Below are 25,008 nucleotides of genomic sequence, written 5' to 3' on the forward strand. Positions count from 1 at the left end.
CAAACCTTGAGACACATAGACAAGCACTTTACCATTCCTATAGCACCACTGAACTTAATCAAGCAGTTGAAATAAGAAAATCACAAACTTTAGTAGCGCGACCACTTACTGATCATCTGAAGTGACAGACACTTGTCCACTGGATCCACAGTCACTACTTGGTCCAGACACTCTAGCCCATGCTACATACCAGTAGTTGGCAACTAGAAGAACTGGTTCATCAAATAAAACAGGAAACTTCTCTCTGAACAAATAAAAACAGATAATGGTTGTATTTGGTTAATCTGTATAAGGTCCATCTGACTGTCATTATCGTTTAGACTGACTGTGCATAAAGTGTCTGCAATCTATAGGGAACTTGCAAACCCGCCATGTTGAATGTTGCATCATGGGAAATGTGGTAATTAATACTAATCAATTAGTATTGTAAACAATATTTTACTTTGTTTGTAACCACAAATAATCAATTCATAGTTACCCTGGTCATTGTGTGAGGTTAATTTTATCAGTAGATCCAGATTAGGTATTATGATAACCACAGATAATCCCATAGTCCTTTGCATCTGAGCATGCTCAGTCTGGATTCCCTACTGACTCATAGTGACAAAGACCCCTTAGGTCACTCATATTTTCCTTGGCTGGCTGAATGAAGAAACACATCTAATTACACATTACCTTGCAGCACATTCAAAGCTGACATCGTCAGACTCAGCTAACAGGTCTCCATCTGTCTCATGTTCACCTCCATCAAGACCAAGCTCATACACCTATAGTTGTCATAGGATAAAAATAGCAAATAATGACATTGGAGCACAACTGACTACCACAAGTCTTCATAGAAGACACATACCATTAAACACTTTACCAAGGTCGAAGGTCAGTGTCTTAAAAGCAAGCTTGTGTCTGAAAATATGAGGTTAGACACTTGAATGGTGTCTCTGTGTACTATCATTTTTGAGTTATACATAAAATATTGATTTTTTAACTACAAATGTGGCCGGCATATTGTCAAATTTACATATGTCATAAAACAAAGTGACATGCATATTTCCCATATGATATGTCATCTTTGTGCCAGGTTTGAATGAAATCAGTTAGTGATGTCAGAGAAATGAAAGATGGAGCAAGTTGTAATAGCCTCCTCCTTCGGGAGCTAAAAATCCATGCAGTTACTTTTTACTTTGAACATTCAGCTCAGGAGATCAAGGAAAGTGAACAACTAAAAAACCTCTTCTTCACTTTTTCAGGAAAGATGTGTGGACAAAGAATCAAAACTGATATGTTTTACAACCTCCTACATGCATTTATAGCAGTGTGACCTACCCTTTGACTGTAATATAAGAAAACAACAACAGTATCTTTACTGTACCTTGATTTTAGCTGTGTATTCTCCTCTACCACCAAACAATCCCAAACCTCCAAGTAATATGTCAGTGTCAACTGAGAATCGTATAGCTTCAACAGAATGACCAGAATACCCCCAACCACCACCAGGACCTACAAGTACATTTCACATATCATAACAAACACACATTTTTAAAATTTGAATTATTTTCCTTAAAACTTTGAAATGAAAACATAATTTTATACTTGATTAATTTATGAGAAATGTAAAAATAGAATCTTACCAAGTTTCTATCACTTTCTAAATTCATCTAACTTTTTATTAAGGTTTCTATAATACTTCTATTTTCTATCATATTATATATCTACTTTTTTGCATTGTTATGTTTCTAACAATACAAAGGCCAAATCCCATTTGATGTTAGTCATTTAAGTTGATAAGATAAAGTAACCAAATCTATTTTCATCCACTCTAATCTGATCTAATGTATTCTAATCCAATCTTGCATATTCTAATCTCATTTATCCATTCTAATCCAATAAAATCTAATTTATTCTAATCTAATCTAATCTAATCTTATTTATCTCTATCTCCATCTATCTATCTATCTATCTATCTATCTATCTATCTATCTATCTAATCTAAGCTATTCTAATATAATCTAATCTAATATATATTTTCTAATCTAATCTAATCTAATCTAATCTTATCAATCTCAAATATAACCACTGGGTGCTAATTAAAAAAAACCATTTTTACAAAAAATATCTAAATAATAATCTTTTCCAATAACCTGATCACTTACTTTCAAATCTGTTGACAGACAAAAAATCATCTTTCATCAAACTTTTAGATAATGCTGGTGGCTCATGCTGTTGCTTAGCAACAGTAATGCCAGCATCTTGAGCACAAATGAGCATATCGAGACAGCAGAGTAGATTGAGTGCACTGTGAGATCTACTGGTTGTAGCATCCATGTGACAAGGTATGGCAAATTCTGAGTTCAAAATGTTGCCTTGGATGCCTGTACTGCTCTGTGCTTGAATTTCTTGAGCTTCACTTGCAAGGACATGATAACAGCACACATGATTGGACAAGGGATCATAGCTGGAAATGAACAAATAGACAGGTTTTAGGTGTCAAAGCATTGTTGGTTTGTGTTTAAAGGCCCATAATTCAATCCCAGGTTTTCATATTGTACTATGTTATCAGTCAAGCTATGAGGATCAAATAGGATTATCGTTTTATTCAGAACCACCTTTTCTATACACCTTTCTTGCAATCCTAATCCAAACTGGGTATTAAATACAAAAACAAGCTAAAAACTTATATGAGTATACAATGATTTGTTATTGCTATTTACCGACAACAAAATAAATACTGTTGAAAAAGAAGTAATACTAAAAGTACAAGAGTTTAACTGATAATGAAACATTGACAACTTAATTTTTCTGATGGCAAGCCTGAAAACACACCACATGGCTGTGTATGGACACACACAGACAGATGTCAGATGTAGAAAACCATTGTAATAACTCCCCCTCCTCCTCAGAGGGTATCTGTAGGTGGGTGAGCGGGTGGGGGGGGGGGGGGGGGGGCTAAAAAGTTTGTAGTAATCACTACCAATGCATTAAAGTTTTATATTCATTGAATACAACCAAGAAGTATTGATAACATACCTCCAAAGTACACGGTAAAGGGGATCCAAACAAATACATTTATCTTTCAAAGAAACTTGATCAGAACCTGTAAAACTTTTACAGCTACCGTCAGCACCACTGATCATTAGACATTTTACAGCAGATGAACTATCTGTTGGAATTATACCTGTCAATCAAACAAAATATCTGAATTACAGCCAATGAACTATGTATATTATTGACAAAGAACTGAACTTTAAAATCCATAGCAGTTTGTAAGCATACATATGCACACACACACACACGCATGCACACACACACACAGTGTCACTCACATACACACGTACGTACGTACGTACATACGTACGTACATACGTATGTACACACACACTCACACACACACACACACACACACACACACACACACACACACACACACACACATACACACACACACACACACACAAAGTTCCAACCTCACACACAGTTCAGTTGTGATAACTCTTTACAACAAACCTACCTATTTCCCTGTTATTTGCAAACACTTTGGATTTGGCGAGTGTATGGGCATTGATTAAAGATTCGTCTATTTTCAAGAATGTCTGATCTCCACTTGCTCCAACCCATGTTGCTCGTCTTCCAAACTGAGTACCGACATTAGGTACAGGTCCAGGGCTTGCAAACCAGTAGGGTTGGTCCCTCTCATCTGATGGCCCAGGACGTCCTAACTGTCCTTTCTACTCAAAACATAATTATAGCGATACCTCGGGTAATGTACATCAACAGGTAATGTACATCTAACTAACTACATCCCATAATAATCTAACCTATCAAAACATACAGCATGATATCAAATGAAAATTTCTACCCACAGTCAAACATTTTTTTGGAAGTGATCAAAAACTTCTTAAGCTCTACTTTCGCATGACATATCTTAAGCAAAACACACAAACTTGACAAATCAAAATTATCTTGTGATACAACAAGCAAATGAGCAAACAACATTCAAACCAATCAAAAAAACATTACAACAAATCCATGATTAGCATTCTTGTTACTGTTGTCAACAGGGAACTTGCAAGCCACACTGTACACATTCCATTGCAATTTGGTGCAATTGATAAATACTAGTAGTGTATCCTTCATCAATGGTCAGGGTAACCCTGAAAAGATTATTTCTTTCTGGTAACAATAAAGTGACAAGATTGTGTACCCTAGTGAGCTGTGCTTATTAACATATTTCCCACAATACACCATTCAAGTTATTCAAGATGGTGCCACACAACACATACAGTACACAGAACACATCCTCTACACAGAGGGCACCAAAGGTATTTGTAGTGTTAGCACAAAGATTTTTGGGAAGGAAAAGGACACAGAATACATACCTGATGATTTCCAAATGTAAACACTTGTCCATTATCCAATAATACAGCAGTATGGTTACTACCAGCAGTAACTTGTATAGCAGGAACTGGTAAGGCAACTAAGTTAGGAGAACCCCTGTAAAGATACACAGTAACATTCATTGTTAATAACATGTGTGTTAGTACGCCATCATTGGGGTCATTCATGAGGTCAAATATTGTGTTAGTATGCCATCATTGGGGTCAGTCATGAGGTCACATATTGTGTTAGTATGCCATCATTGGGGTCAGTCATGAGGTCAAACGTGTGTTAGTACGCCATCATTGGGGTCAGTCACGAGGTCAAACATTGTGTTAGTACGCCATAATTGGGGTCAGTTATGAGGTCAAACGTGTGTTAGTACGCCATCATTGGGGTCAGTCATGAGGTCAAACATGTGTGTTAGTACGCCATAATTGGGGTCAGTTATGAGGTCAAACGTGTGTTAGTACGCCATCATTGGGGTCAGTCATGAGGTCAAACATGTGTGTTAGTATGCTGTCAGTTGGGGTCATTCATCAGGCCAAACATGTTCACTTTTGGTCATATACATGACGCTTATCTTCAAATCTTGCTGTGTTCTCCCATACACACAGACCATTTAAAATGAAAATGGAAAGTGTTTTCAAACAGTCATGTTTTCATGTGTGTTTTTGTCACCTCCATGTAGACAGTACGTGCAAAAGTAACAAAATAGCTGCGTTTTCATTTCAAAATGGCATCATGTAAAAGGTGCCTAAATAGAATTCATGATGTTATACATAACATGAGATCTTACTTAGTAGCTGTGTCTCCTAGTCCTAGCTGTCCATACTGTCCACTACCAAAGGTGTACACATCTCCATTTTGTAACAAGACTACGGTATGGTGTAGACCACATGCCAATTGTGTAGCAGCAACATCACCTATACCAATCAGTATCTTACTAGGTGGGCAGGTCACTGTTTTACTATGATCCTTGTCATGATCTCGGCCATCATCTCCACTGCCACTACCCTGGTCATCTAAAACAGCTATAAACAAATTATCATTGTTTTATGTAAAGCTTGCTTTCTAATAAATCCAATAATATTACTCCAAAAATAATCCATAATTCATAGTTTTATTATTTAGAGTAAATTGCATAGCCATACACATTCTGTCTGTTTTGAATGTCATTTTTGGGACATACCAACTGTAATACTTGTTTAGCTTCCCCAATACATATGCACACACATCCATCTGCACACCCATCAAAGCAAACACACGCACACCCATCAAAACACACTCCCATCCATCAAAACATGCACACACCCATCACTGTAGACACACACACACAGAGAGACAGAAAGACACAGCCATAGACAGACACAAACATAGACACACATAGTCATGCACACACACACACACACATACTGGTTTACAGTTGCTATGAGCATGGTTATGGCTGCTATGTTTTTTGTTACCAATCAAAAAGTAAGTATATTGTGTAATTTGGCAGAAAAGAATTTGGAGAGCTATTGTACATGAAAAATCTGCTATACACAAGTGGTTGTACTTACCATGTTTCTCTTTGCCCTTCACCTTGGCAACGCTACGTCTCAGTTGATGACGTAATCGATCTTCTACATGTCTCTTAGCAATCAGATCTAAAGGTATAAGTTCCCCATGTCTTGCCAAGGCTTCTAACCAACCTCCTGAAAACTCTTTGTCTTGTGATTCCCCAGCACATGTCTTACAACAGCCACACTTTGAACAGCCTGACTCCCCTGTACCACATCCACATAGCCTACAGAGGTCAAAGGTCATTGAAAAATGTGGGTATTCCAAACATGACCAAAAACTCACTTTAAATCTCTCTATTAATTAATTCAAATCCCATAAAAGGGGAAATGCAAGGTAGTTTTCAACTGAATCTCTTCTTGTGCACAGAAGTATCTAGGGGTGTGTCAAATATATGGTGAATGGGGCAATACTTCCTTTCATCTGTGTAGCAATGAACAAACATATGAGCTACAATTTGATGAGCTCATATGCGTATTTACTGTACAACCTACAAACTGCTATGAGAAAACCACATGCAATGTCTACAGTGGCGAGACCTGCAGTGGCACATTGATGATTGTCAGGTTTAACTTTTACTTCGACTTGTAAACAAATGTTAGACATACAATATTTCATTGACATTCATATATTTACTTACATTCCAGGTACCCTGTTTGGACCTCCACTGCTAATACAACTTGGTCCATATCCAGTGCATTCACTACAAACTGCACATACCATACATTGCTCTGTTTTCCATTTATGACTTCCTGATGAACAAATACCTTCACTCTCTTCACAATCTCTCTCATCTTCTTCATTATCTTCATCATTACCTGCTGTTGCTATGGCTGCAGCTTGTGCTCCACCTTTAGTAAAGAGAGAAATAGCAATATGAATTTCTGAAATTTTTACAACAATGAACTATAGATGGACAATACTTGCGGTCTTTGAATTTAGTTGTCATTTACCAAAAGTCTGATTTTAGTGGATACCACTATGAGATAACAAAACACATAAATATTGACACCACTGACGTTATACTACCATTTATAGATTTATACAACCAGTGACATGCAAGCGTTCACAAACAGAACTTGTTCCAAACAGGGAAAGTAAACAACTGCATTGGCCAACGTTTAACACAGCATGTTGGAAGTACAGAGACATAACTATGGTTCTTTAAGAACGTTTTTTACGGCATCTTTACATGTGCATGAAATACCAGGGGAACCTGAGATTCTGTGTATGTGAGCTATTATGTAAAGAGGCCACAAAACTGTCTCTTATCAATTGATATAATACTTGTCTGTGTATTTTCAATGTGTTGAGCCAAGTGTTATTAATCCAATTCATGGATTTACTTACCCTTTTTGCAACAAGTTCTGCTTGTAAATTCTTGTCTATTGCTGGTTGTAATTAAACTTTCAGTGATACTTTTCTGTTGCCCAACAACACGTAATAATTTACTAACCTTCTTTTGTTGATGGTACTCCGAAGTCTTGTCCACATTGGCCTTTATTGTTGATACCAAATGTATAGACCTCACCATTACTGCTTAGAACTGTTACATGGGCCTTTCCTAATGCCACACTACTAACATGAATGTCTTTAAGATCACCAACCATCCCTAGACATGAAAGCAAAACTAATATCAACAAAAGAATTGCAAAAGAAATCAAGATCTAACTTCCTGAGATAATTCAATCATTTCACCTTATTATAAGAACTATCGTCTTTGTTTATACTGGAAAACTCTTTCAGTTTTAGCACCTGGTCTCCAAAGGGCCAATCCATATGGGTTCACTGTTAATGCAGGGGGAAACTAGAGTACCTGGGGAAACCTACTTTATTTGGTAGAGTCAAACTGAATGAAACTCTTCTTGACACTTCTTACTTTTAATGAATTTTATGAAATCTAGACTGTACTTGAACCCCTCATCACAGTGGTAAGAGACATATCATATAATAACTCAGCTACTTACAATATCTATACTGTGGGTGATAAAACTCACATGTATTTTTACAACTTTTACTGTTGGTCCTAAACTAAGTTCTAGTCAAACCTTACACTCTGACTTACCTGATGTCTGATCAGCATAAGTGTTATCTTTTCCAAATATGTATAACTCTCCATTTTTTGTTACCAAAGCACTGCTTCCATTATTACACGCACTTGATACAACTACTTTGCCCTCCATCTTACCCATCTTTTTAGGTTTACTTGGTTTGGGTATTCTTCTGCCTTTAACTGTAAAAAGGACACAAAAGTCAGAAAAGTCACCACAGGACAAGAGCTTTCACCAACAGCTGTCATTCACCAAACATTCTAGCCTGTAAGATACATCATATTGTTCTGCCATCAAAGGTCTACTCTTCCCGATGTGAAGAAGATGGTCGATGTTTGAGGGTGTCCTGACATGATGTATTTTACACACTGCAAACACACTGTCCTGTCACAGCTGGAGCACTAAAAACATTTCGGTTTTGAAGCCAGATTTTTGGTATATTATCTATAATACGTTCTCAACTGAAGTGAGGAAACATTGTGGACTCTATCTTAAGAGGTTGATGGCCTTTATTCTTTTTCTTTTTACTAAACAAAGGCTGAAATATGAAAATAATGGTTTTCAAATATTCCCATACATTGATGATGATGATGTCAGCTATACTTTAATGCCCTGTAAAGGCCATGTTTGGATTAGGTTTTAAAATTCAGGTGTGAAAAACAGTTGTCTGACGGAAATTTTTGAGTTATAGGAATAGTTGGTCCAAAACAAAAGAATGATCCAATGTAATTCCTATGGCTGTACTGATTAAATAACATTAATATGGAAATCTTGGAGCAATTCCACAGCCTGTCAGAATATCATATACTAAACTGATATGATGTCACCCACCTTGTTCACCATCTTCACCTCTTTTTGAAGTTCCTACAAAAAACACAGCACCATCATCTGCCACTAGAAGAACATGTTGACTCTCATGACCAACTGAACAGTGTATTATCTTTGGTGACTTTGGGATGGTTAACTCTGTCCATTTTGTACTGACTCCAACTCCTTGTTTGATTCCTAAACTTTGTGACTTTCCAATGAACATAACCTACAAGAACAAATATTCCTACAGTTGTAATAAACGGCAGAAAACTTACAATCCTATAATAGAAAGGTATAAATATAAACTTTTCCTTTACTTAAGACGATTTACTCCAGATTTACTCCTAAATGTTGCATGAAATCTTGTTTATGTCAATTTGACTCCTTTTGGGACTTTGTGAAACAATACTGCTGATATTCCATGCCTTGTTGTGTTGCAATAAACGCTACACAGTGATTATTACCACCAATGATTGATCAACAGCAATGACTTTCCACACATTGTCATTCCAAGAAAATGTACGATGTAAAATCTCAAAATGCATGAGATGCTGTGCCAATTTAGACAGAACAACAATTACAAATTTTATGAATCTGAACATACTGGAAAATTTAACTGTTCTTACAGAATAATTTTACATCTATGCAAACAACTGTATAATGGCTTCAACCATATCAGGTACAAAACTTGAAGTAAGCTGGACTTGATATCTTTTGCTTTATTTGAGACATAGTGATTTGTTTAAAGTCACTTACCTTCCCTGATGGAGTCCACAGAAGTGTGAAATCTTTACCACCACAAATGACTGTTGGCTCTTCATCAATACTGGTATCTGTGATAAAAGAACAAATAAGAGATGACAATACTTTGATACATAACATACACTGTCCTGCCAAGGCATAGCATAACTGCCCTTCCAGGCCGAGAGACATTTTATTTATTGACTGATAACACAACAGTCATGCCAGGATATAACATACACTGCCTTACCAGGCCATGAGACATGTTATTTATTGACTCATAATAGACTTGTCTTGGATATAATCAATATTCAATGTAAATCCAATGATGACATACTGAGGGTGTGAATTTCCTTCTGTTGATCCACTGTTGAATATCCAAACACATCCACACACTTTCTGGCAAGTTTAAAGGGTAGTTCATTTACACATGGCATTGGTGATAGTACTGGACTGTACATACGCACTTGAAAACCATCCTGCAAATTAACACAAAAACAGTCAGCTTAGTTTATCCTTTGTATAGTAACAATACTGGCAATGTAAATTGTTTATATTACACAACCTTGACCTTGTGTCACAATTTACACACTTCCATCACTGTGGAATCATTTGAGAACTTCACTAACATGAAATTGTTTTTTATTGCTAAGCATTGTCATATCTGACATTACATTACTGTCAAAACACTTGAACATGCAATTGCCATTAAGTAGTAAATTTTGCTATACAATTAAATAAATCAATCCATATTTATATATCTGTGGACAGATTGTGAACAATTGTTGCATGTACATGTTCAGGCATGTATTTTAGTAAAGTCATTCATTCCTGTATAATGATGGCATGTCTATTTTTCACACTGTATGTATTTTAGTATAAGTAATTCATTCCTGTATAATGGTGGCTTGTCTGTTTTTCACACTGTCTGTATTTTAGTACAGTCATTCATTCCTGTATAATGGTGGCATGTCTGTTTTTCACACTGTATGTATTTTAGTATAAGTCATTCATTCCTGTATTATGGTGGATTGTCTGTTTTTGCACACTGTATGACATCAATAAGATTATAAATACCACCTCATAAGATATCATACTTACATCTTTCCCTGGAAGTATTTCCCCTATATAGTCTCCATTACTAAACATAACAGAACTCTCCCAACGTTCACCTGTTACAATTAAACATACAAAAGATCATCACTAAATATTACTCTCAGTAGATTTATCTTCACTTTATCTAAAATCTAAATTCCTTAAAAATTTCAAAATGTTGCCAAATTCTGAATATAAACTTTCCTTAAGGTACCAGCAGAAAGATCATAGCTACTAAAATATGGGTAGAGACTTGAATACATTCTCTGGTCTGTATGTTTTATCATTCTTGAGATATATGAATATATTTTTCACAACAAATTTAATCACTGTGAAATACACTTGTCATATAGTACATGATGTAAATTTCATTTTTCTTTGCCTTTACCACAGTTCTAAAAAAAAAAAAAAAAAAACTTACCACTGATTCCATATGGTTGTTCCTCCTGCAGAGTTTCTGTATTGAGGTTCATCAGAATTGGTGAGCCATCAGTTTTGGAAGTAAATCTACAGAATAACATGCCTTTTGCATAACTTAACCATCCTTGGTTGTTGGTTTGGAAGTCTTTCCTTGATGCATACACATGGCCCTATCAAAGAATTCATATATTAGACATACAAATACTACTTTTAATGCTCTACGGAAAGTGCTTATATACAGAAATGTCGTTGTATAATAATGTCAATATGACAAATTCACAATCAATCAATCAAAGATCTCCAATACAGCACTGCACCGATTAAAAACTATTGTTATGTTTCCTGGAGTATTAATAATCTACCTACTATATTACGACTGAATCATTCAGCCTTGTTCAGCTGTTACTGTATACAATTCAAAGACACAGACCTGTCACGTGATTACAGGAAGGCACAGTACACTACAAGACATTAGTTTACACATACAGCATATACACTTACCTTGATTGTATCACTATATCCAGTACCAACTTTAAATAGTCCATGACAATTATGTATGTATAAATAACTCCCATCACTGGCAATAGCACCTTCCATACCATCCTGCTTACCACCTGTAAGATGCATGTAATTTTACCTATAAATATCATTTATTTCAGATATATGAAAATGTTGCAGCAACTATTCAGTGTGCCCTCTAATTACGAATGACAATATTTTTTACGAATGACAATATTTTTAATTGTGAGTGAAAATGATAAAAACTAGGCTTCCGTGTGTGTCACCACAAAGTAAGAGATAGAGGAACACCAAATGTTGGTGGGTCACTAGCAATTGCTGTGAGTCAGCGGCATGTCAAATTGGAAGTTAAAGGACACACTGAGGATGGGGGAGGGAACTTGGTCAAATTTCTTAGATGTGCTCTTAGTATCTCAAGAACAAGGAAAGAAGTAACTACATGTAGTAACAGTTTGAAAAAGAGCAAAAGCATAGATATATGTTATTGTGATGATTTTAGGAACTACTTTATTGTTAACCCAATGATACGTATACCAGTACTGAGTTATTAGTAGCCTTATCACTGGCGTATTGATATATAAGAAGTTACATGTGCTTTTTCCGAACTATGGCGGACTGTAATAAAGTTGAAGTGTTTAGTTCTAAGACGAAACCTCTCCGTGTTTTGTGTAAACCGTGTGCTTTGGTACGAAAGTATCACATTTGGTGGCAGCGGTGGGATTGATGTGGAAGGCGAGTGCCAACGTCAATCAACAAACGGACCCGAAGGAATTCAACTCTTCAGAGCAAGAGGCAAGTTGTGCAGTGGTAGAGTGTGCGGACGTCACGGGCTAACAGCTAGCTGAAACCTGTACGGAGGGACTTTGCCGTGGTTTGCTTTCTGTAAGTTACTGACGTGACTGAGAAAACTCACTGGAGCCAGGCAGCTTGTGAATATTCCTGATCCTGAAAACTAAAACTAAACTTGAGGTTAGAACTAACACGAACCCGTCACTAAGACATCATTACAGACGTAATATAACTTTGACTTTGTGTATGAACACAGGAGATTTTACCGTAAGCTGAGTAGCGCGGGAAACTCCATAGAACTGCAGTGAAGTGCTATTTCTCACTCATTGACTCGTTTGGTGTTGAAACAGATTATCGGAGAAGTCAAATAACTATAAACTCTGTGATACTTGCAATTTGTAAAGTTTGCAAGTGTGAAAGTTGGTGAATTTCTGTAGTGAACTTCGATGAACCATTTACAGTGAGGGGCCAGTATAGGGTTGTGTGAGTACCAATCTTATCGTCGCCTCATAGATTTGCCGTGTGCTGAGTTGAAATACCTGCATGGTGGGCCTCCCATTCATAACTTGTGTATCCAGCTGATGAGTGGTGCGTCAAGTTGAAGCGGAATTATTTGTACTGATTTCTACAGCGAAGTCTGAAGAGTCGGCGAACTTTATAACGTTCTTTTTATGGAAGTAACAGGACTTGTTGTTTATTGAGTAAGCTTTTTAGATTTTGAGTAAAACTAAATTGCGTGTTTACTGTTGCAAGTCGCGGACTGTTTTTCCAGTGAACTGAGACTAGACTAAAGCAAAGTTTAGTTTGATATTTGACGTGGATAAAATAATTATCTCTGTGTAAGTCGATATCAGAGACAGTTTTGCAATTATTTTAGAGACATTGAACTCTGTGTTATTTGGTTGCTAGGCAACGAGTACATGGTGCTACTGATCGTAAGTGTATATCAGGCCAGAGTGAACCATTTTCAAGTGTAACAAACTGAGTGAACTTTTTAGTGTTGTTTTAGTAAGCTTTACTAATCAAACCATTCCTTTTCAGGGCTGTTTCGGTGTGTTGGTCATTGCTAATCTTGTGCATGTATACAAGTGAGCTTTTCATTGTTAATCAATTTAATTAATCACTATATTGTTGCGTGTACAGCTCTCCAGGTTTCTATTCCCTTTCTGTACTTGAGTAAGCTTTAAGGGTGCACTTCATTAGAGCCAGGATGAGTGACGGTGAAACACCAGCAAGTGACCAGGAAGCCGCTGAGACACTTCTACAGCTTGGTGCTGAAGGGGCCATGCAAGGTCCTAATCAAGAAATGTTACAGCTTGAGAGAGAACGGCATGAACATGATTTGCGTGTCAGAGAAATGGATGAAAGACAGCAGAAACAGCTGCAAGATTTCCAGAAACAGCAACATGAATTTCAAGCACAGCTTCAGGCACAGCAACATGAATTCCAGCTGAAACTGATGAGATTACAGACAGAACTTGTAGGTGCTAAGACATCTCAGTATAAGGGACCAAAAGTGCCAAAGTTCGAGGAGGGTGAGGATGTGGATGCATACCTTCGAACTTTTGAGAAGTTAGCCAAAGTACATGAGTGGCCAGAAGCTACATGGGCGACTCGATTGGCTGGACTCCTGTCTGGTAAAGCACTAGATGCGTATTCAAAACTACCCCCAGCCGAGAGCGAAGACTATAAGAAAGTTCGCAAGGCTATATTGAAGCGATATGAGCTTACAGGTGAAGCATATCGTGCCAAGTTTCGAACCACTAGGAAGCAGAAAGATGACTCCTATGGTGAATGGAGGACAATTATTTCGGGGTTTCTGGACCGTTGGTTGGAAACCATGGAAGTTGACAGTTTTGACAAGCTGAAAGACATAATACTTATGGAGCAGTTATTAGAGCAGACTCCACCCTACCTCCAAGTATGGTTACGAGAGAGGAAATTGAAGGATTCAGATGAGTTGGTTGATATGGCAGATCATTACTTAGAGACTCATAAGAAAACTGAGCGTAATAACTACAGTCGTTTTCCTGATGGCAAGAAACAACCAAGTCCATCTACTGACAAAGTTGTTGAAGCAACCCAGGGTAAACCAAAGAGTGTAATTACTTGCTACTCATGTAATAAAACTGGACACAAGGCTAATCAGTGTCCTAATAGAAAGACTAGTCAGGAAAGACAGAAAGCTTTCCGATGTCATGCCCAGCAGCTGATACCTAATGGTAATGGGTATGGTGGTGGTATAAAAAGATGTGGTAACCGGCACCGATATCCAGGAAAAGTTGATGGTCAGCGTGCCTGTATTCTGAGAGACACGGGATGTGACCAGACAATAGTTTGTTCAAACCTTGTATCACCAGATTCTTACTTGGATGATCAGTATGTTAACATTGAATTTGCAGATGGCAACACTAAGCTACTACCATTGGCTGTCATTCATGTGGAATGTCAGTGCTACGAAGGTCAGATTTTGGCTGCTGTGTTAGACACCCTACCAGAAGATGTTCTGTTAGGAAATGATATTGAAGATACTGATGATGATGGTTGTTGTAAGCCAGCATTTCTGGTGACCCGTAGACAGGCACAATTGCAACGACAACGGCGTCATGAGGAACTAATTGATGTTCAGAAGACTGGTGTGCAGCCTAAGTCAGTCAGTACGAATGCAGATTCCCCATGTGAGCAAAGCCAGTGTGATGAACCATACAGCAATAGTATTGATGGAAGTGTTGCCCATAGTGACATGTCAGAGGGCATCGCACCCATAACGAATGATAGTTTACCTGTCTCACTTGAGCAAGGAGATAGTGTGACTCAGACAAGTGATGCTGTATTGAGACCTGAACAAGATTACTCATGTGAAGGAAGTAGATCACAGCCAGAGAGTGCCAAAGAACCACAGTCAGAAGGTGATTCTCAGAGTGAAAATGGTGAATCCATTCAAAGCAAAGAGATGACAGATGAAGATATCCCACATACAGAGGATATGATTGATGTGTTTGACATTGACCCTACAGAAATGCGATGGCTACAGCAGAACTGTCCTACTTTATCTGGACCACGCAGATTGGCAGTTGCAGCTAGTCAAGTGACTATTGAAGATGTATGCTTCTATTGGAAAGATGGATTACTTTATAGGAAGTGGAAATCCAGGGTCAAGGATGGTAGAATATTAAACCAGTTGGTAGTGCCCAAACACTGTCGAGAAACTCTACTTCGTCTTGCCCATGACATACCATTGGCAGGTCATCTTGGAGTGGAGAAGACAAAGCGGCGTTTGTTACAACACTATTATTGGCCAGGAATCTTTCCAGATGTAGCAAGTTACTGTCGTACTTGTGAAGCATGCCAGAAAGCAGCAAATAGGAAAGCTGGTGTGAAAGCAAAGCTCATCCCAATGCCAGTGCTGGAGGAGCCATTCCAACGGATTGCTATGGACATGATAGGACCATTACCGCGTACTTCACGTGGAAATCGTTATGTGTTAACGATAATTGACTACGCAACTCGTTATCCAGAAGCGATACCTGTACCCACTTTGGAAGCTGAGAGGATAGCTGAGGAGCTGGTTACTGTATACAGCCGTGTTGGAGTACCTAGAGAAATGTTGTCAGACCAGGGTACTAATTTCCTTTCACATTTGATGGAACATTTGTGTAAATTACTACACATTAAGAAGTTGAAGACAACACCTTATCACCCTATGGCGAATGGCCTTGTTGAGAATTTCAATGGTACTTTGAAATCGATGCTAAAGAAGTATGCAGCAACACATCCAGACAGTTGGGACCGATATATTCCCTACTTGTTGTTTGCATATAGAGAAGTGCCTCAGCAGTCTACTGGCTTCTCTCCATTTGAACTTCTATATGGCCGACAAGTTAGAGGACCATTGGCTATTATGCGAGAGACTTGGACTGGAGAGTTGAAGGCTGAGGAAAACATAGCACAGTTTGTAGTGGAAGCTCGTGATAGGTTAGCAGAGATGTCCGAGCTTGCTAAAGAGAACCTTAGTAGTGCGCAGAACAGGCAGAAAGTATGGTATGACCGAACTGCCAGAGAGCGAGAGTTCCAGATTGGAGAAAAGGTGTTGATATTACTACCCTCTTCTACTAGCAAACTACAGGCACAGTGGCAGGGGCCATATAAGATAACAAAAAAAGTTTCTCCTGTTGACTACGAAGTTGAGATGGGAAGAAAGGGTAAAACTAAGAAGGTGTATCATGTCAATATGTTACGCAAATGGTTTGACAGAGATGGTACTGCCTTCCTCGCAAGAAGGACTGAAGAAGACTGTGATGAGACTGAACCAGTTGAGATGGATGTTTGCCATTTAATGTCATCCAGTGAAACATGGAAAGATGTAGAGATATATGACGGGCTGATCGATGAACAGAAGGCAGAAGCTAGAATGTTACTAGAGGAGTTCAGTGATCTATTTACGGACTCTCCTGGACGTACGTCGTTGATAGAACATAGTATTACAACGACGTCTGAACAACCAATTCGTCAGAGACCATACAGAATACCAGAGTCTTTGAAGGAGACTGTAAAACAAGAAGTGAACAAGATGCTAGAAGCGAAGATAATACAGAAGTCACACAGTCCATATGCGGCACCAATTGTGCTCGTAAGGAAGAAAGATAGATCTTGGCGGTTTTGTGTTGATTATAGGGGACTGAACAAAGTGACAGAGTTTGACCCATTTCCAATGCCCCGTGCAGATGAGATGATAGAAAAGTTGGGAAATGCTAACTACATAACTAGTATCGATTTGACCAAGGGTTACTGGCAGATACCTTTGAATGCAGATGCACGTACCAAGTCTGCATTTATAACGCCATTTGGTCAGTATGAATTTCTTGTGATGCCATTTGGTATGCAGAATGCACCAGCAACTTTCGTACGATTGATGCAGATGGTACTAGATGGATGTCAGGAGTTTTCAAGTTCCTACTTCGACGATGTTGATACTGCTGATAAGATATGGAGTGAACATATCAAGCATTTACGACAACTATTCAACCAAATTAGAGATGCTGGATTGACTATTCGTCCAAGCAAGTGTAAAGTTGGATTTCCAGAAGTCCCAGTGGTTGGACATATTGCTGGATGTGGCAAAGTCAAACCCCAACCCGATAAAATACAAGCAGTACAGAATTTTGCTAGACCAGTAACGAAGACTGATGTCAGGGCGTTTCTAGGCTTAGTTGGTTACTATAGGCGTTTCATACCTAACTTTGCAAGTATTGCTAGTCCTCTGACTGACTTAACGAAGAAAGGTACACCTACTAGGGTAACCTGGACTACAGAGTGTGAAGAAGCTTTCAGTGAGCTTAAACGGTTGTTGACGACGTATCCGGTGTTGAGAAACCCTGACTTCGACAAACCATTCATCGTTCAAGTTGATGCAAGTAACAAAGGGATTGGAGCTGTCCTCAGCCAGGTGAACAGTTCTAATGATGAGCACCCTATTGCTTACTTAAGTCGCAAACTTAGTCCTAGAGAGATAAATTATTCCACTATTGAGCGAGAATGTTTAAGTATAGTTTGGGCCATACAATCTTTGCGCCATTACCTGTTTGGTACACAGTTTGTCATACAAACTGACCATCATCCTTTGCGTTGGTTGTTGCGTATGAAAGATAAGAATCAGAGACTGTTAAGATGGAGTTTGATACTCCAAGAGTATTCATTTGACATTGTACACCGTAAGGGCAGCGCGAACAGTAATGCTGACGGTTTGTCTCGTGCTTGGTCAGACTAATCATTTAAGAAACAAAGCATTTATTGATGTTATATTGAGTGTTAAACCATGTTTTATGTACCAGGTGTTACCATGATTTCTTCAGAAACAAGTTTCTGACTTCATAAGGGGGGAGGAATGTGATGATTTTAGGAACTACTTTATTGTTAACCCAATGATACGTATACCAGTACTGAGTTATTAGTAGCCTTATCACTGGCGTATTGATATATAAGAAGTTACATGTGCTTTTTCCGAACTATGGCGGACTGTAATAAAGTTGAAGTGTTTAGTTCTAAGACGAAACCTCTCCGTGTTTTGTGTAAACCGTGTGCTTTGGTACGAAAGTATCACAGTTATATATGTCTGGAATAGACTATATAAACCTACCTATAGGTATATGTGATATATGCCATGATTCTAATAATGCTTGGGTTGTTACACCACTTGACAGCCATGAAGGATGTTGTGTTTTTCCAAGTAACACAGACTGGACACTCTTCTGAAGTGAATTCACTACAGCTGGAATCTATCAATAAAATCAACAGGGAAGTTTGTCAGTAGTTATTCTGATGACTTGCGAAATGCTTGATAGAAGCAAAACACACTGGCTTTGTTGGCTAGAGGACATTACAATCCCTAGGAGCAATTGCACTAGGTAGGATTACTATTCATTCACAGAGCTGTAATTAACAAATCTGCTAAATAAGAAACGCTCTGATCAACTAATATATTTCATTATTAGCAGTAGCAATGATCTGAGTAGAAATTGTAGTTGGCAAATGATGTGATAAGTCACAGGTCCTGCAAATACTCTTATACTGTCATCATTCACAGTGAGTGTACTTCAACACATCGGAGACAGCTGAAACACCTTGTGTGTACAGCCATGATATTGGTGTTTTCAGCCTTGACTTTGATATGTGTGACCATAATCCTGTGTGACCCATACAAGAACAATGTATGGGAGTAATAAGATGGCTGCCCTCGGTGGCTGTTTTAGTGCATTACCATAACTTGACCAAAAAATGTTCTTTTTCTTAAATAAATAAATAAATAAATAAATAAATAAATAAATGTGAACATGAATGTCATGGACAGTGCACCCACATACGTCCACTATTTTTTAATATATCGCTAGTTCTTACCTTTATTCTTTGTGAGGCCATATTAGGATTACTCCGTAACAAAGCTGCAATGGCTGTCAGTAGTTTGCCTGTATCACCTCTAGCCACAACTAAACTGAGAAGACATGCACAACTCAATGATGATAATGACTGGTTACTAGCTGCTACGCTACTTTCATGGTCAGCAGTTGTAGCTAGTTCCATTAACAAGTCAAACAGGCAGTCTGAAATAAATGACAAAAACCCAATTAAACAATGGCCCTTAAAACAGCTAGCAACAAGTCTATATATGTAGCCCTGTCTCTCCCTCTGCTCTCTTTTTGAATAAATCTTACTATTGTCATGATAGCTATTGGTTTATCACAGACACCACCTCCTCCAATTACCACCTCCTTCCATTCCCACTGCCATCAGCATCCCTGTTCACTCTCTTTCCTCTTTTTGAATAAATCTTACTATTGTCATGATAGCTACTGGTTTATCACAGACAACACCTCCTCCCATTCCCACCCCATCCCTGTTCACTCTCTCTCCTCTTTTTGAATAAATTTTACTATTGTCATGATAGCTACTGGTTTATCACAGACAACACCTCCTCCCATTCCCACCCCATCCCTGTTCACTCTCTCTCCTCTTTTTGAATAAATCTTACTATTGTCATGATAGCTACTGGTTTATCACAGACAACACCTCCTCCCATTCCCACCCCATCCCTGTTCACTCTCTCTCCTCTATTTGAATAAATTTTACTATTGTCATGATAGCTATTGGTTTATCACAAACAACACCTCTTTCCATCCCCACCCCCATCCCTGTTCACTCTCTCTCCTCTTTTTGAAGAAATCTTATCAATAATAGCTGTTGGTTCACTGCAGAGTCTTTCAGGAGTTACCCCCCCCCCCTCCATATTATTGAATCTTACGAAATGATAGCTGTTCGTTTCATGCAGAAACCTTCAGGATTGCCCTCCCCACCCCCTCCTACCTATCTCTGATCCTTCCTTTTTTTGAAAGATATCTTACCAATGATAGCTGTTGGTTCATATGAGAGTCCTTCAGGAGTCTGACCTTGCAGTATATCTAACAGAGACTGTAATGCCCTGCCACATAGAGCTGGATGAGTCACTTTGGTTTCACGGATCAATTCAAACACTCCTGACATACCAATACATACAATCTGAAATGAGAACAATTGAACAGTTCATTATTAAAAGGTTACTATAAGCAAGTCTTTCCTGGAATGAAGGTATCAACCATCAATTCCAGTGAAATCGCCTGCAAAATAAAAAGTACTCCAGGGGCACCCAAAACATTCCAGAAATTTGTGAGTCTGCTTAAAATACAGCTATGCAAAGGGGCATGTTTTGATTTTTGTGAAACACCCCCAAAATACATTGTGTACCACTGAGAAGAAAATTAAAGTGCACTTGGAACACATCAATTTTTACAGCTGTTGCCACAAAAAGTGAGACAAATCAAATATACTATTTGCAGTATTGTGAAGAAAACACCAATCTTGATTTGCTCAAGGTAATTAGCTGATCGACAGCTTTGGTCCTGCAGATGCCTCATGAATATAGGTCATGGTAAGTCTGAAAATATAACCTCTGAAATTGACAAAATAAATCTCATTATTTATCTATTTATTTTACCTTGGGCACTTTTATTACTGTCTTGGATTTGTCAACCTCTTCATCATCTGACTCTGACACTTCCTGCCATTCCAATGTGCTTGAAGTAAGAACTCTGGCTCTTTCTTTCATATGTACATCCAGCATATAATGTCTGATATTGGCAAAGACACTAAATGCTGAAGGATTACCAGGCATTTCAATGTTTGGAGCTTGTATTTGAGATGCTTCAGCACCCGAATCCTGTAACAAATAGACATTGTCAGTCAGACTTGAGTATGCTAAGTTACATACAGTCCATATATTCTGTAAGCTCACAGTACCTAGTACATACATACATCAACAAGTCTTTGTACTCTTTTTTTATTATCTATGTGACAATGGTGGAATATGTCACCTTTGTACCAAGTTTGATTGAAATAGAATATTGCATGACAGGGACATGGCACATTACACCTCCCTCCCCCATGCCTTTAATTAGGCTGACAGGACTAAAAGTGTAAATTCTGTAAACAGGTATGTCTATCACTCAACATCCCATTTCAAAACCAGCTTTTTAACATTCTAATATTCATGACTAGAAGTTGCAAACTCAGTGTCTATTTTTTTTCTTTTTGAACTTAAATAAATTAAGTTTAGGGGGAACAGCACCATAATCACAGACAATCTATGATTTGAGAGTGGCTAAAAGTGTGACAACAGCAAAGTAAAAGTATACTGCTATGTTTAAATGGCTGGAATGGTTCACTTCAACATCTGTCATTGTGTATGCTCCTTATTACTTGGTAAAACACAATAATCATAAGAAGAAGAATATATTGCATTATGCCACTCAAGCCAAGTTATTGTCTTTGAACAGAAAATATGGATTATATACCCTGGTTGTTCTACATCACAACAACCCGTCTACATCACTAGTTTTGCAGTGCTCATAATATGAGTCAAAAGTTCCAAATCACCTTTATTTTATTTTCCTTGATTTTTCATATATTATACTTGAGGACATATAATTAGATTATTCACCAATATTTTGCTTCTTTTGGCCGGAATATAATATAAATGACCTACGGGTTTGTCACTACTCATCCAGCAACTCGTAGTGACAAGGCCCCTTAGATCACTCATATTTTCCTTGGCTGAACAAAGAAAAAATATTGGGAATAATATATAATTATAGTTAAACAAGCGATACAAAGATTACACAAGGGTGAATTTTTCAGTCTACTGGAAGGTGTAAAAATCTGATGTGTATGCAACCCTGGATCTTTCATTAAACTGACTGAATAGTGTGGCAAATACATCGTTACATGTTTCATATCTGTCAATTTGAATTTATTGTAGTCATGAATGAGAAAAGTTCGGCTGGACCAAAACTCAAATCTGAGGCCCTCAAACATTAGATGGTTGCACTACCAACCACCCGGTGGGCGGTCATTTCGTCCCAAAACCAACTCGTCCCAATAAAGTTGTTCCCGGGCCAACTCGTCCCACTGCCATCTCGTCCCATTCAAAGAATTCCTGTGAGGCTGTGTGGTTCATAATTAACTGCAAATAGGCATAATGCATGTAGCGTCATAGTCCTGCTTGCCGACGGTGCACAGGTCTACGTTGTCTTGAGGATCAAAGGGATGACTATTAAACTTCGTATGCAAACGGGACTAGTGGTGTCATAGATCGTACATCCAAATTTCTGTCATCGTATTTTTCATATCAAAGTTCAGAAACATAACTATAAAGTAATTGTTAGTAATTGCAAAACTTTCGACAGATGAAAAGTGGTGATGCCTTCTCGACAGAATCTGCCAAAGTTGCGTCATTTTATGTTTGTGTTCTGAACGTGTAGCGTTTTAGGACGAGTTAGTCGTGGGACGAGATGGCGATGGGACGAGTTCATTTTGGGATGATATGTCTGGCAACCCCAACCACCCTACCCAGGCCACCATCCACCGACCCAACCTCAGTCACTGTACATGCCTTATAAACAAGGTCATATTATGATATAATAGTGACAACTTTACTCACTTCTGAGGACTGTACTTACATGAAGAATAATAATAACATATTCGTTTGTTTGTTTGTTTGAGCCATTGCCAATCAACAAGCTATTTCATCCATGCATATACAACATATGCTGTGGATACATTACAAATGATGAGTCATCTTGACAGAATCATGACACAATTATTATCAGGGGTATAGACACTCCATGACCATCAAATATCCTTAGATTCACATTGAATGTCACATACATTGTATTCTATTCTTTACATGGCAGAGTTTGACAACTATGCATGTTTACATGTAAATGTTTCACTGAAATTGTGGATGTCTGTCCATGATTTACGTTCTCAATCTCAGTGCACCACTATTACTGTAAGTGGCCTGCATTTAGATACACTGCACATAGTGAGTGAAAACAACTATGGTCATAGAATCTATTACATGCATACAAAAAACGTGCTTAGATATATGTAAACTGTATAGTTACGTACCCTAGCTTTGGTTGTTGCCTTTATTTGCCCTTTTACTTTCTTACTCTTCTTGGGTGACACCTTTCTGCAATGTATCAAAACATAGGTTCACAGGTATTATTACTGAGTGTTGCATTATTAGTGATTGTTTTGTCTACTTATTGACTTAATGCATCAGATATATGAACGCAAAGAAGGTTAAAAAAAGAAAAGTTCCTGACCTGTTACTATCGTCCTTTGAGTAGTACATCTCTAGGAACTTAGATCCTAGAGAAGGCCCAAGAAGGAAGTGCTGGGGCGCCGACACGATCGACGCACTCGGCGTCGGCTGCACCCTTGCAGCCATGTTGTCCTTAGACAACTTCCGAAGAATGCTTAGATGTGCTAACGACAGAACGATAAGTCTTGGTTAAATGTACGAAATATGCGCGTGATTTCCTCTATTATAGAGAACACTGACTTATCCATACCACACTGTCATTTTCTGGCACAGTTGGCCGCCATATTGACTATATTGGAAAAATGAAATGACGTAAGGGTACTAGAGGATTGTGGGTACATTTGAATGCATGCACGTACTCGCTGTCAGCTTTTGTTTTCGAATGAAATAAAAACATCGTATGTGAGATAAGGAAGTGAGTTATAGATGAACATATTACTTGTAAAAAACAGTATTATACAATAGCTTTTAAAACTAAGAAACAAAATTTAGGCCTACCCCTCCCCCAGCCTTATTTTTTCGCAAAACATAAGCTTTACTTTGGCAGAATATATTTTCGTGTCACGTAGAAAATAATACTTTAAACATTTTTACGGTATTTATTTTGAAAGTTTATAGCTATATTTTTAGCGTTCGTTATGATTTGGAGGTTTTTTCTGGGTTTTTGTGTGCTTTTTCCTTCACGCCATCCCTTACTTTGCGTTGCAAGTGTACATGTGTCGTTGCCGTAATATTTGAACTGAATGCCTCCCATAAGGCCAGGGCAAAACCATAGTCTTACGCACACTGTTGGAATGCAAAACTCTGAGCTATAGGTATTATACATGATGCACCCCTTAATTGGAAAATTATTTATATGAAACTATGAAATTTGGAGCTTGCATCGTTAACATATTACCCGATATCAACAAATCATTAATTATGTAAATAAGATGTTTTGGGGATGTAATTTTTTCTGCATTTTAAAATGTACATTATTCTATTGAATCGATGTATACATAACCATTACTTGCATTTGACTGAACTGAACCTAGTACTAGGATATACTAGTAACTTACAGTATAAATGATCCAATGATGTAATTTATGATAAGTATTTAAAAGTGTACAAGAAATCCTTACTATGCAGATAGAAAATGGTTAATATAACCATTTATGTAACTTTAGAGGAGAGTATGCAAATTTCTCATTAAACATAAAATCTATCTCAATAAACTATTGCTTTTGTTTACCCCCCAAAATTTGCTAAAATAGAACATTGGTATGGTATTGCCTTGGCGTGAACAAATCTTAATACCCCCCCCCCCCCAAGGTACATGCACACTTAACATAAAAGCAATCTGACCACTGGTTTCAGGGAAGAAGTCAAAAATATCATTTGATCAAAATTACTCAGAAGAATGTCCTAAAAATAGAAGATGACTTATATCAACTTGGTGTTAACAAAATGCACAGT

At 37.9% G+C, this 25,008-nt stretch overlaps 1 protein-coding gene across 1 annotated transcript in view; it reads right to left on the bottom strand.

The window, feature by feature from the left end:
- Nucleotides 1–23,827, bottom strand: part of LOC144438616 (E3 ubiquitin-protein ligase MYCBP2-like) — a 59,493-nt gene extending 35,666 nt beyond the window's left edge. The window contains 24 exon segments of the mRNA XM_078127715.1: nt 110–244; nt 676–767; nt 1,370–1,497; nt 2,151–2,452; nt 3,025–3,172; nt 3,506–3,722; nt 4,374–4,488; nt 5,171–5,405; nt 5,949–6,160; nt 6,575–6,785; nt 7,391–7,546; nt 8,000–8,167; nt 8,817–9,021; nt 9,552–9,628; nt 9,874–10,015; nt 10,638–10,694; nt 10,988–11,221; nt 11,553–11,665; nt 18,496–18,634; nt 19,254–19,456; nt 20,255–20,408; nt 20,884–21,105; nt 23,355–23,418; nt 23,555–23,827. Of these exon segments, the coding sequence (XP_077983841.1) occupies nt 110–244; nt 676–767; nt 1,370–1,497; nt 2,151–2,452; nt 3,025–3,172; nt 3,506–3,722; nt 4,374–4,488; nt 5,171–5,405; nt 5,949–6,160; nt 6,575–6,785; nt 7,391–7,546; nt 8,000–8,167; nt 8,817–9,021; nt 9,552–9,628; nt 9,874–10,015; nt 10,638–10,694; nt 10,988–11,221; nt 11,553–11,665; nt 18,496–18,634; nt 19,254–19,456; nt 20,255–20,408; nt 20,884–21,105; nt 23,355–23,418; nt 23,555–23,679 (3,854 nt within the window). The 5' untranslated portion in view covers nt 23,680–23,827.
- Between the last annotated feature and the right edge of the window lie 1,181 nt (nt 23,828–25,008).

Source organism: Glandiceps talaboti, chromosome 8 (genome assembly GCF_964340395.1).
Source record: "Glandiceps talaboti chromosome 8, keGlaTala1.1, whole genome shotgun sequence".
Lineage (NCBI taxonomy): Eukaryota > Metazoa > Hemichordata > Enteropneusta > Spengelidae > Glandiceps > Glandiceps talaboti.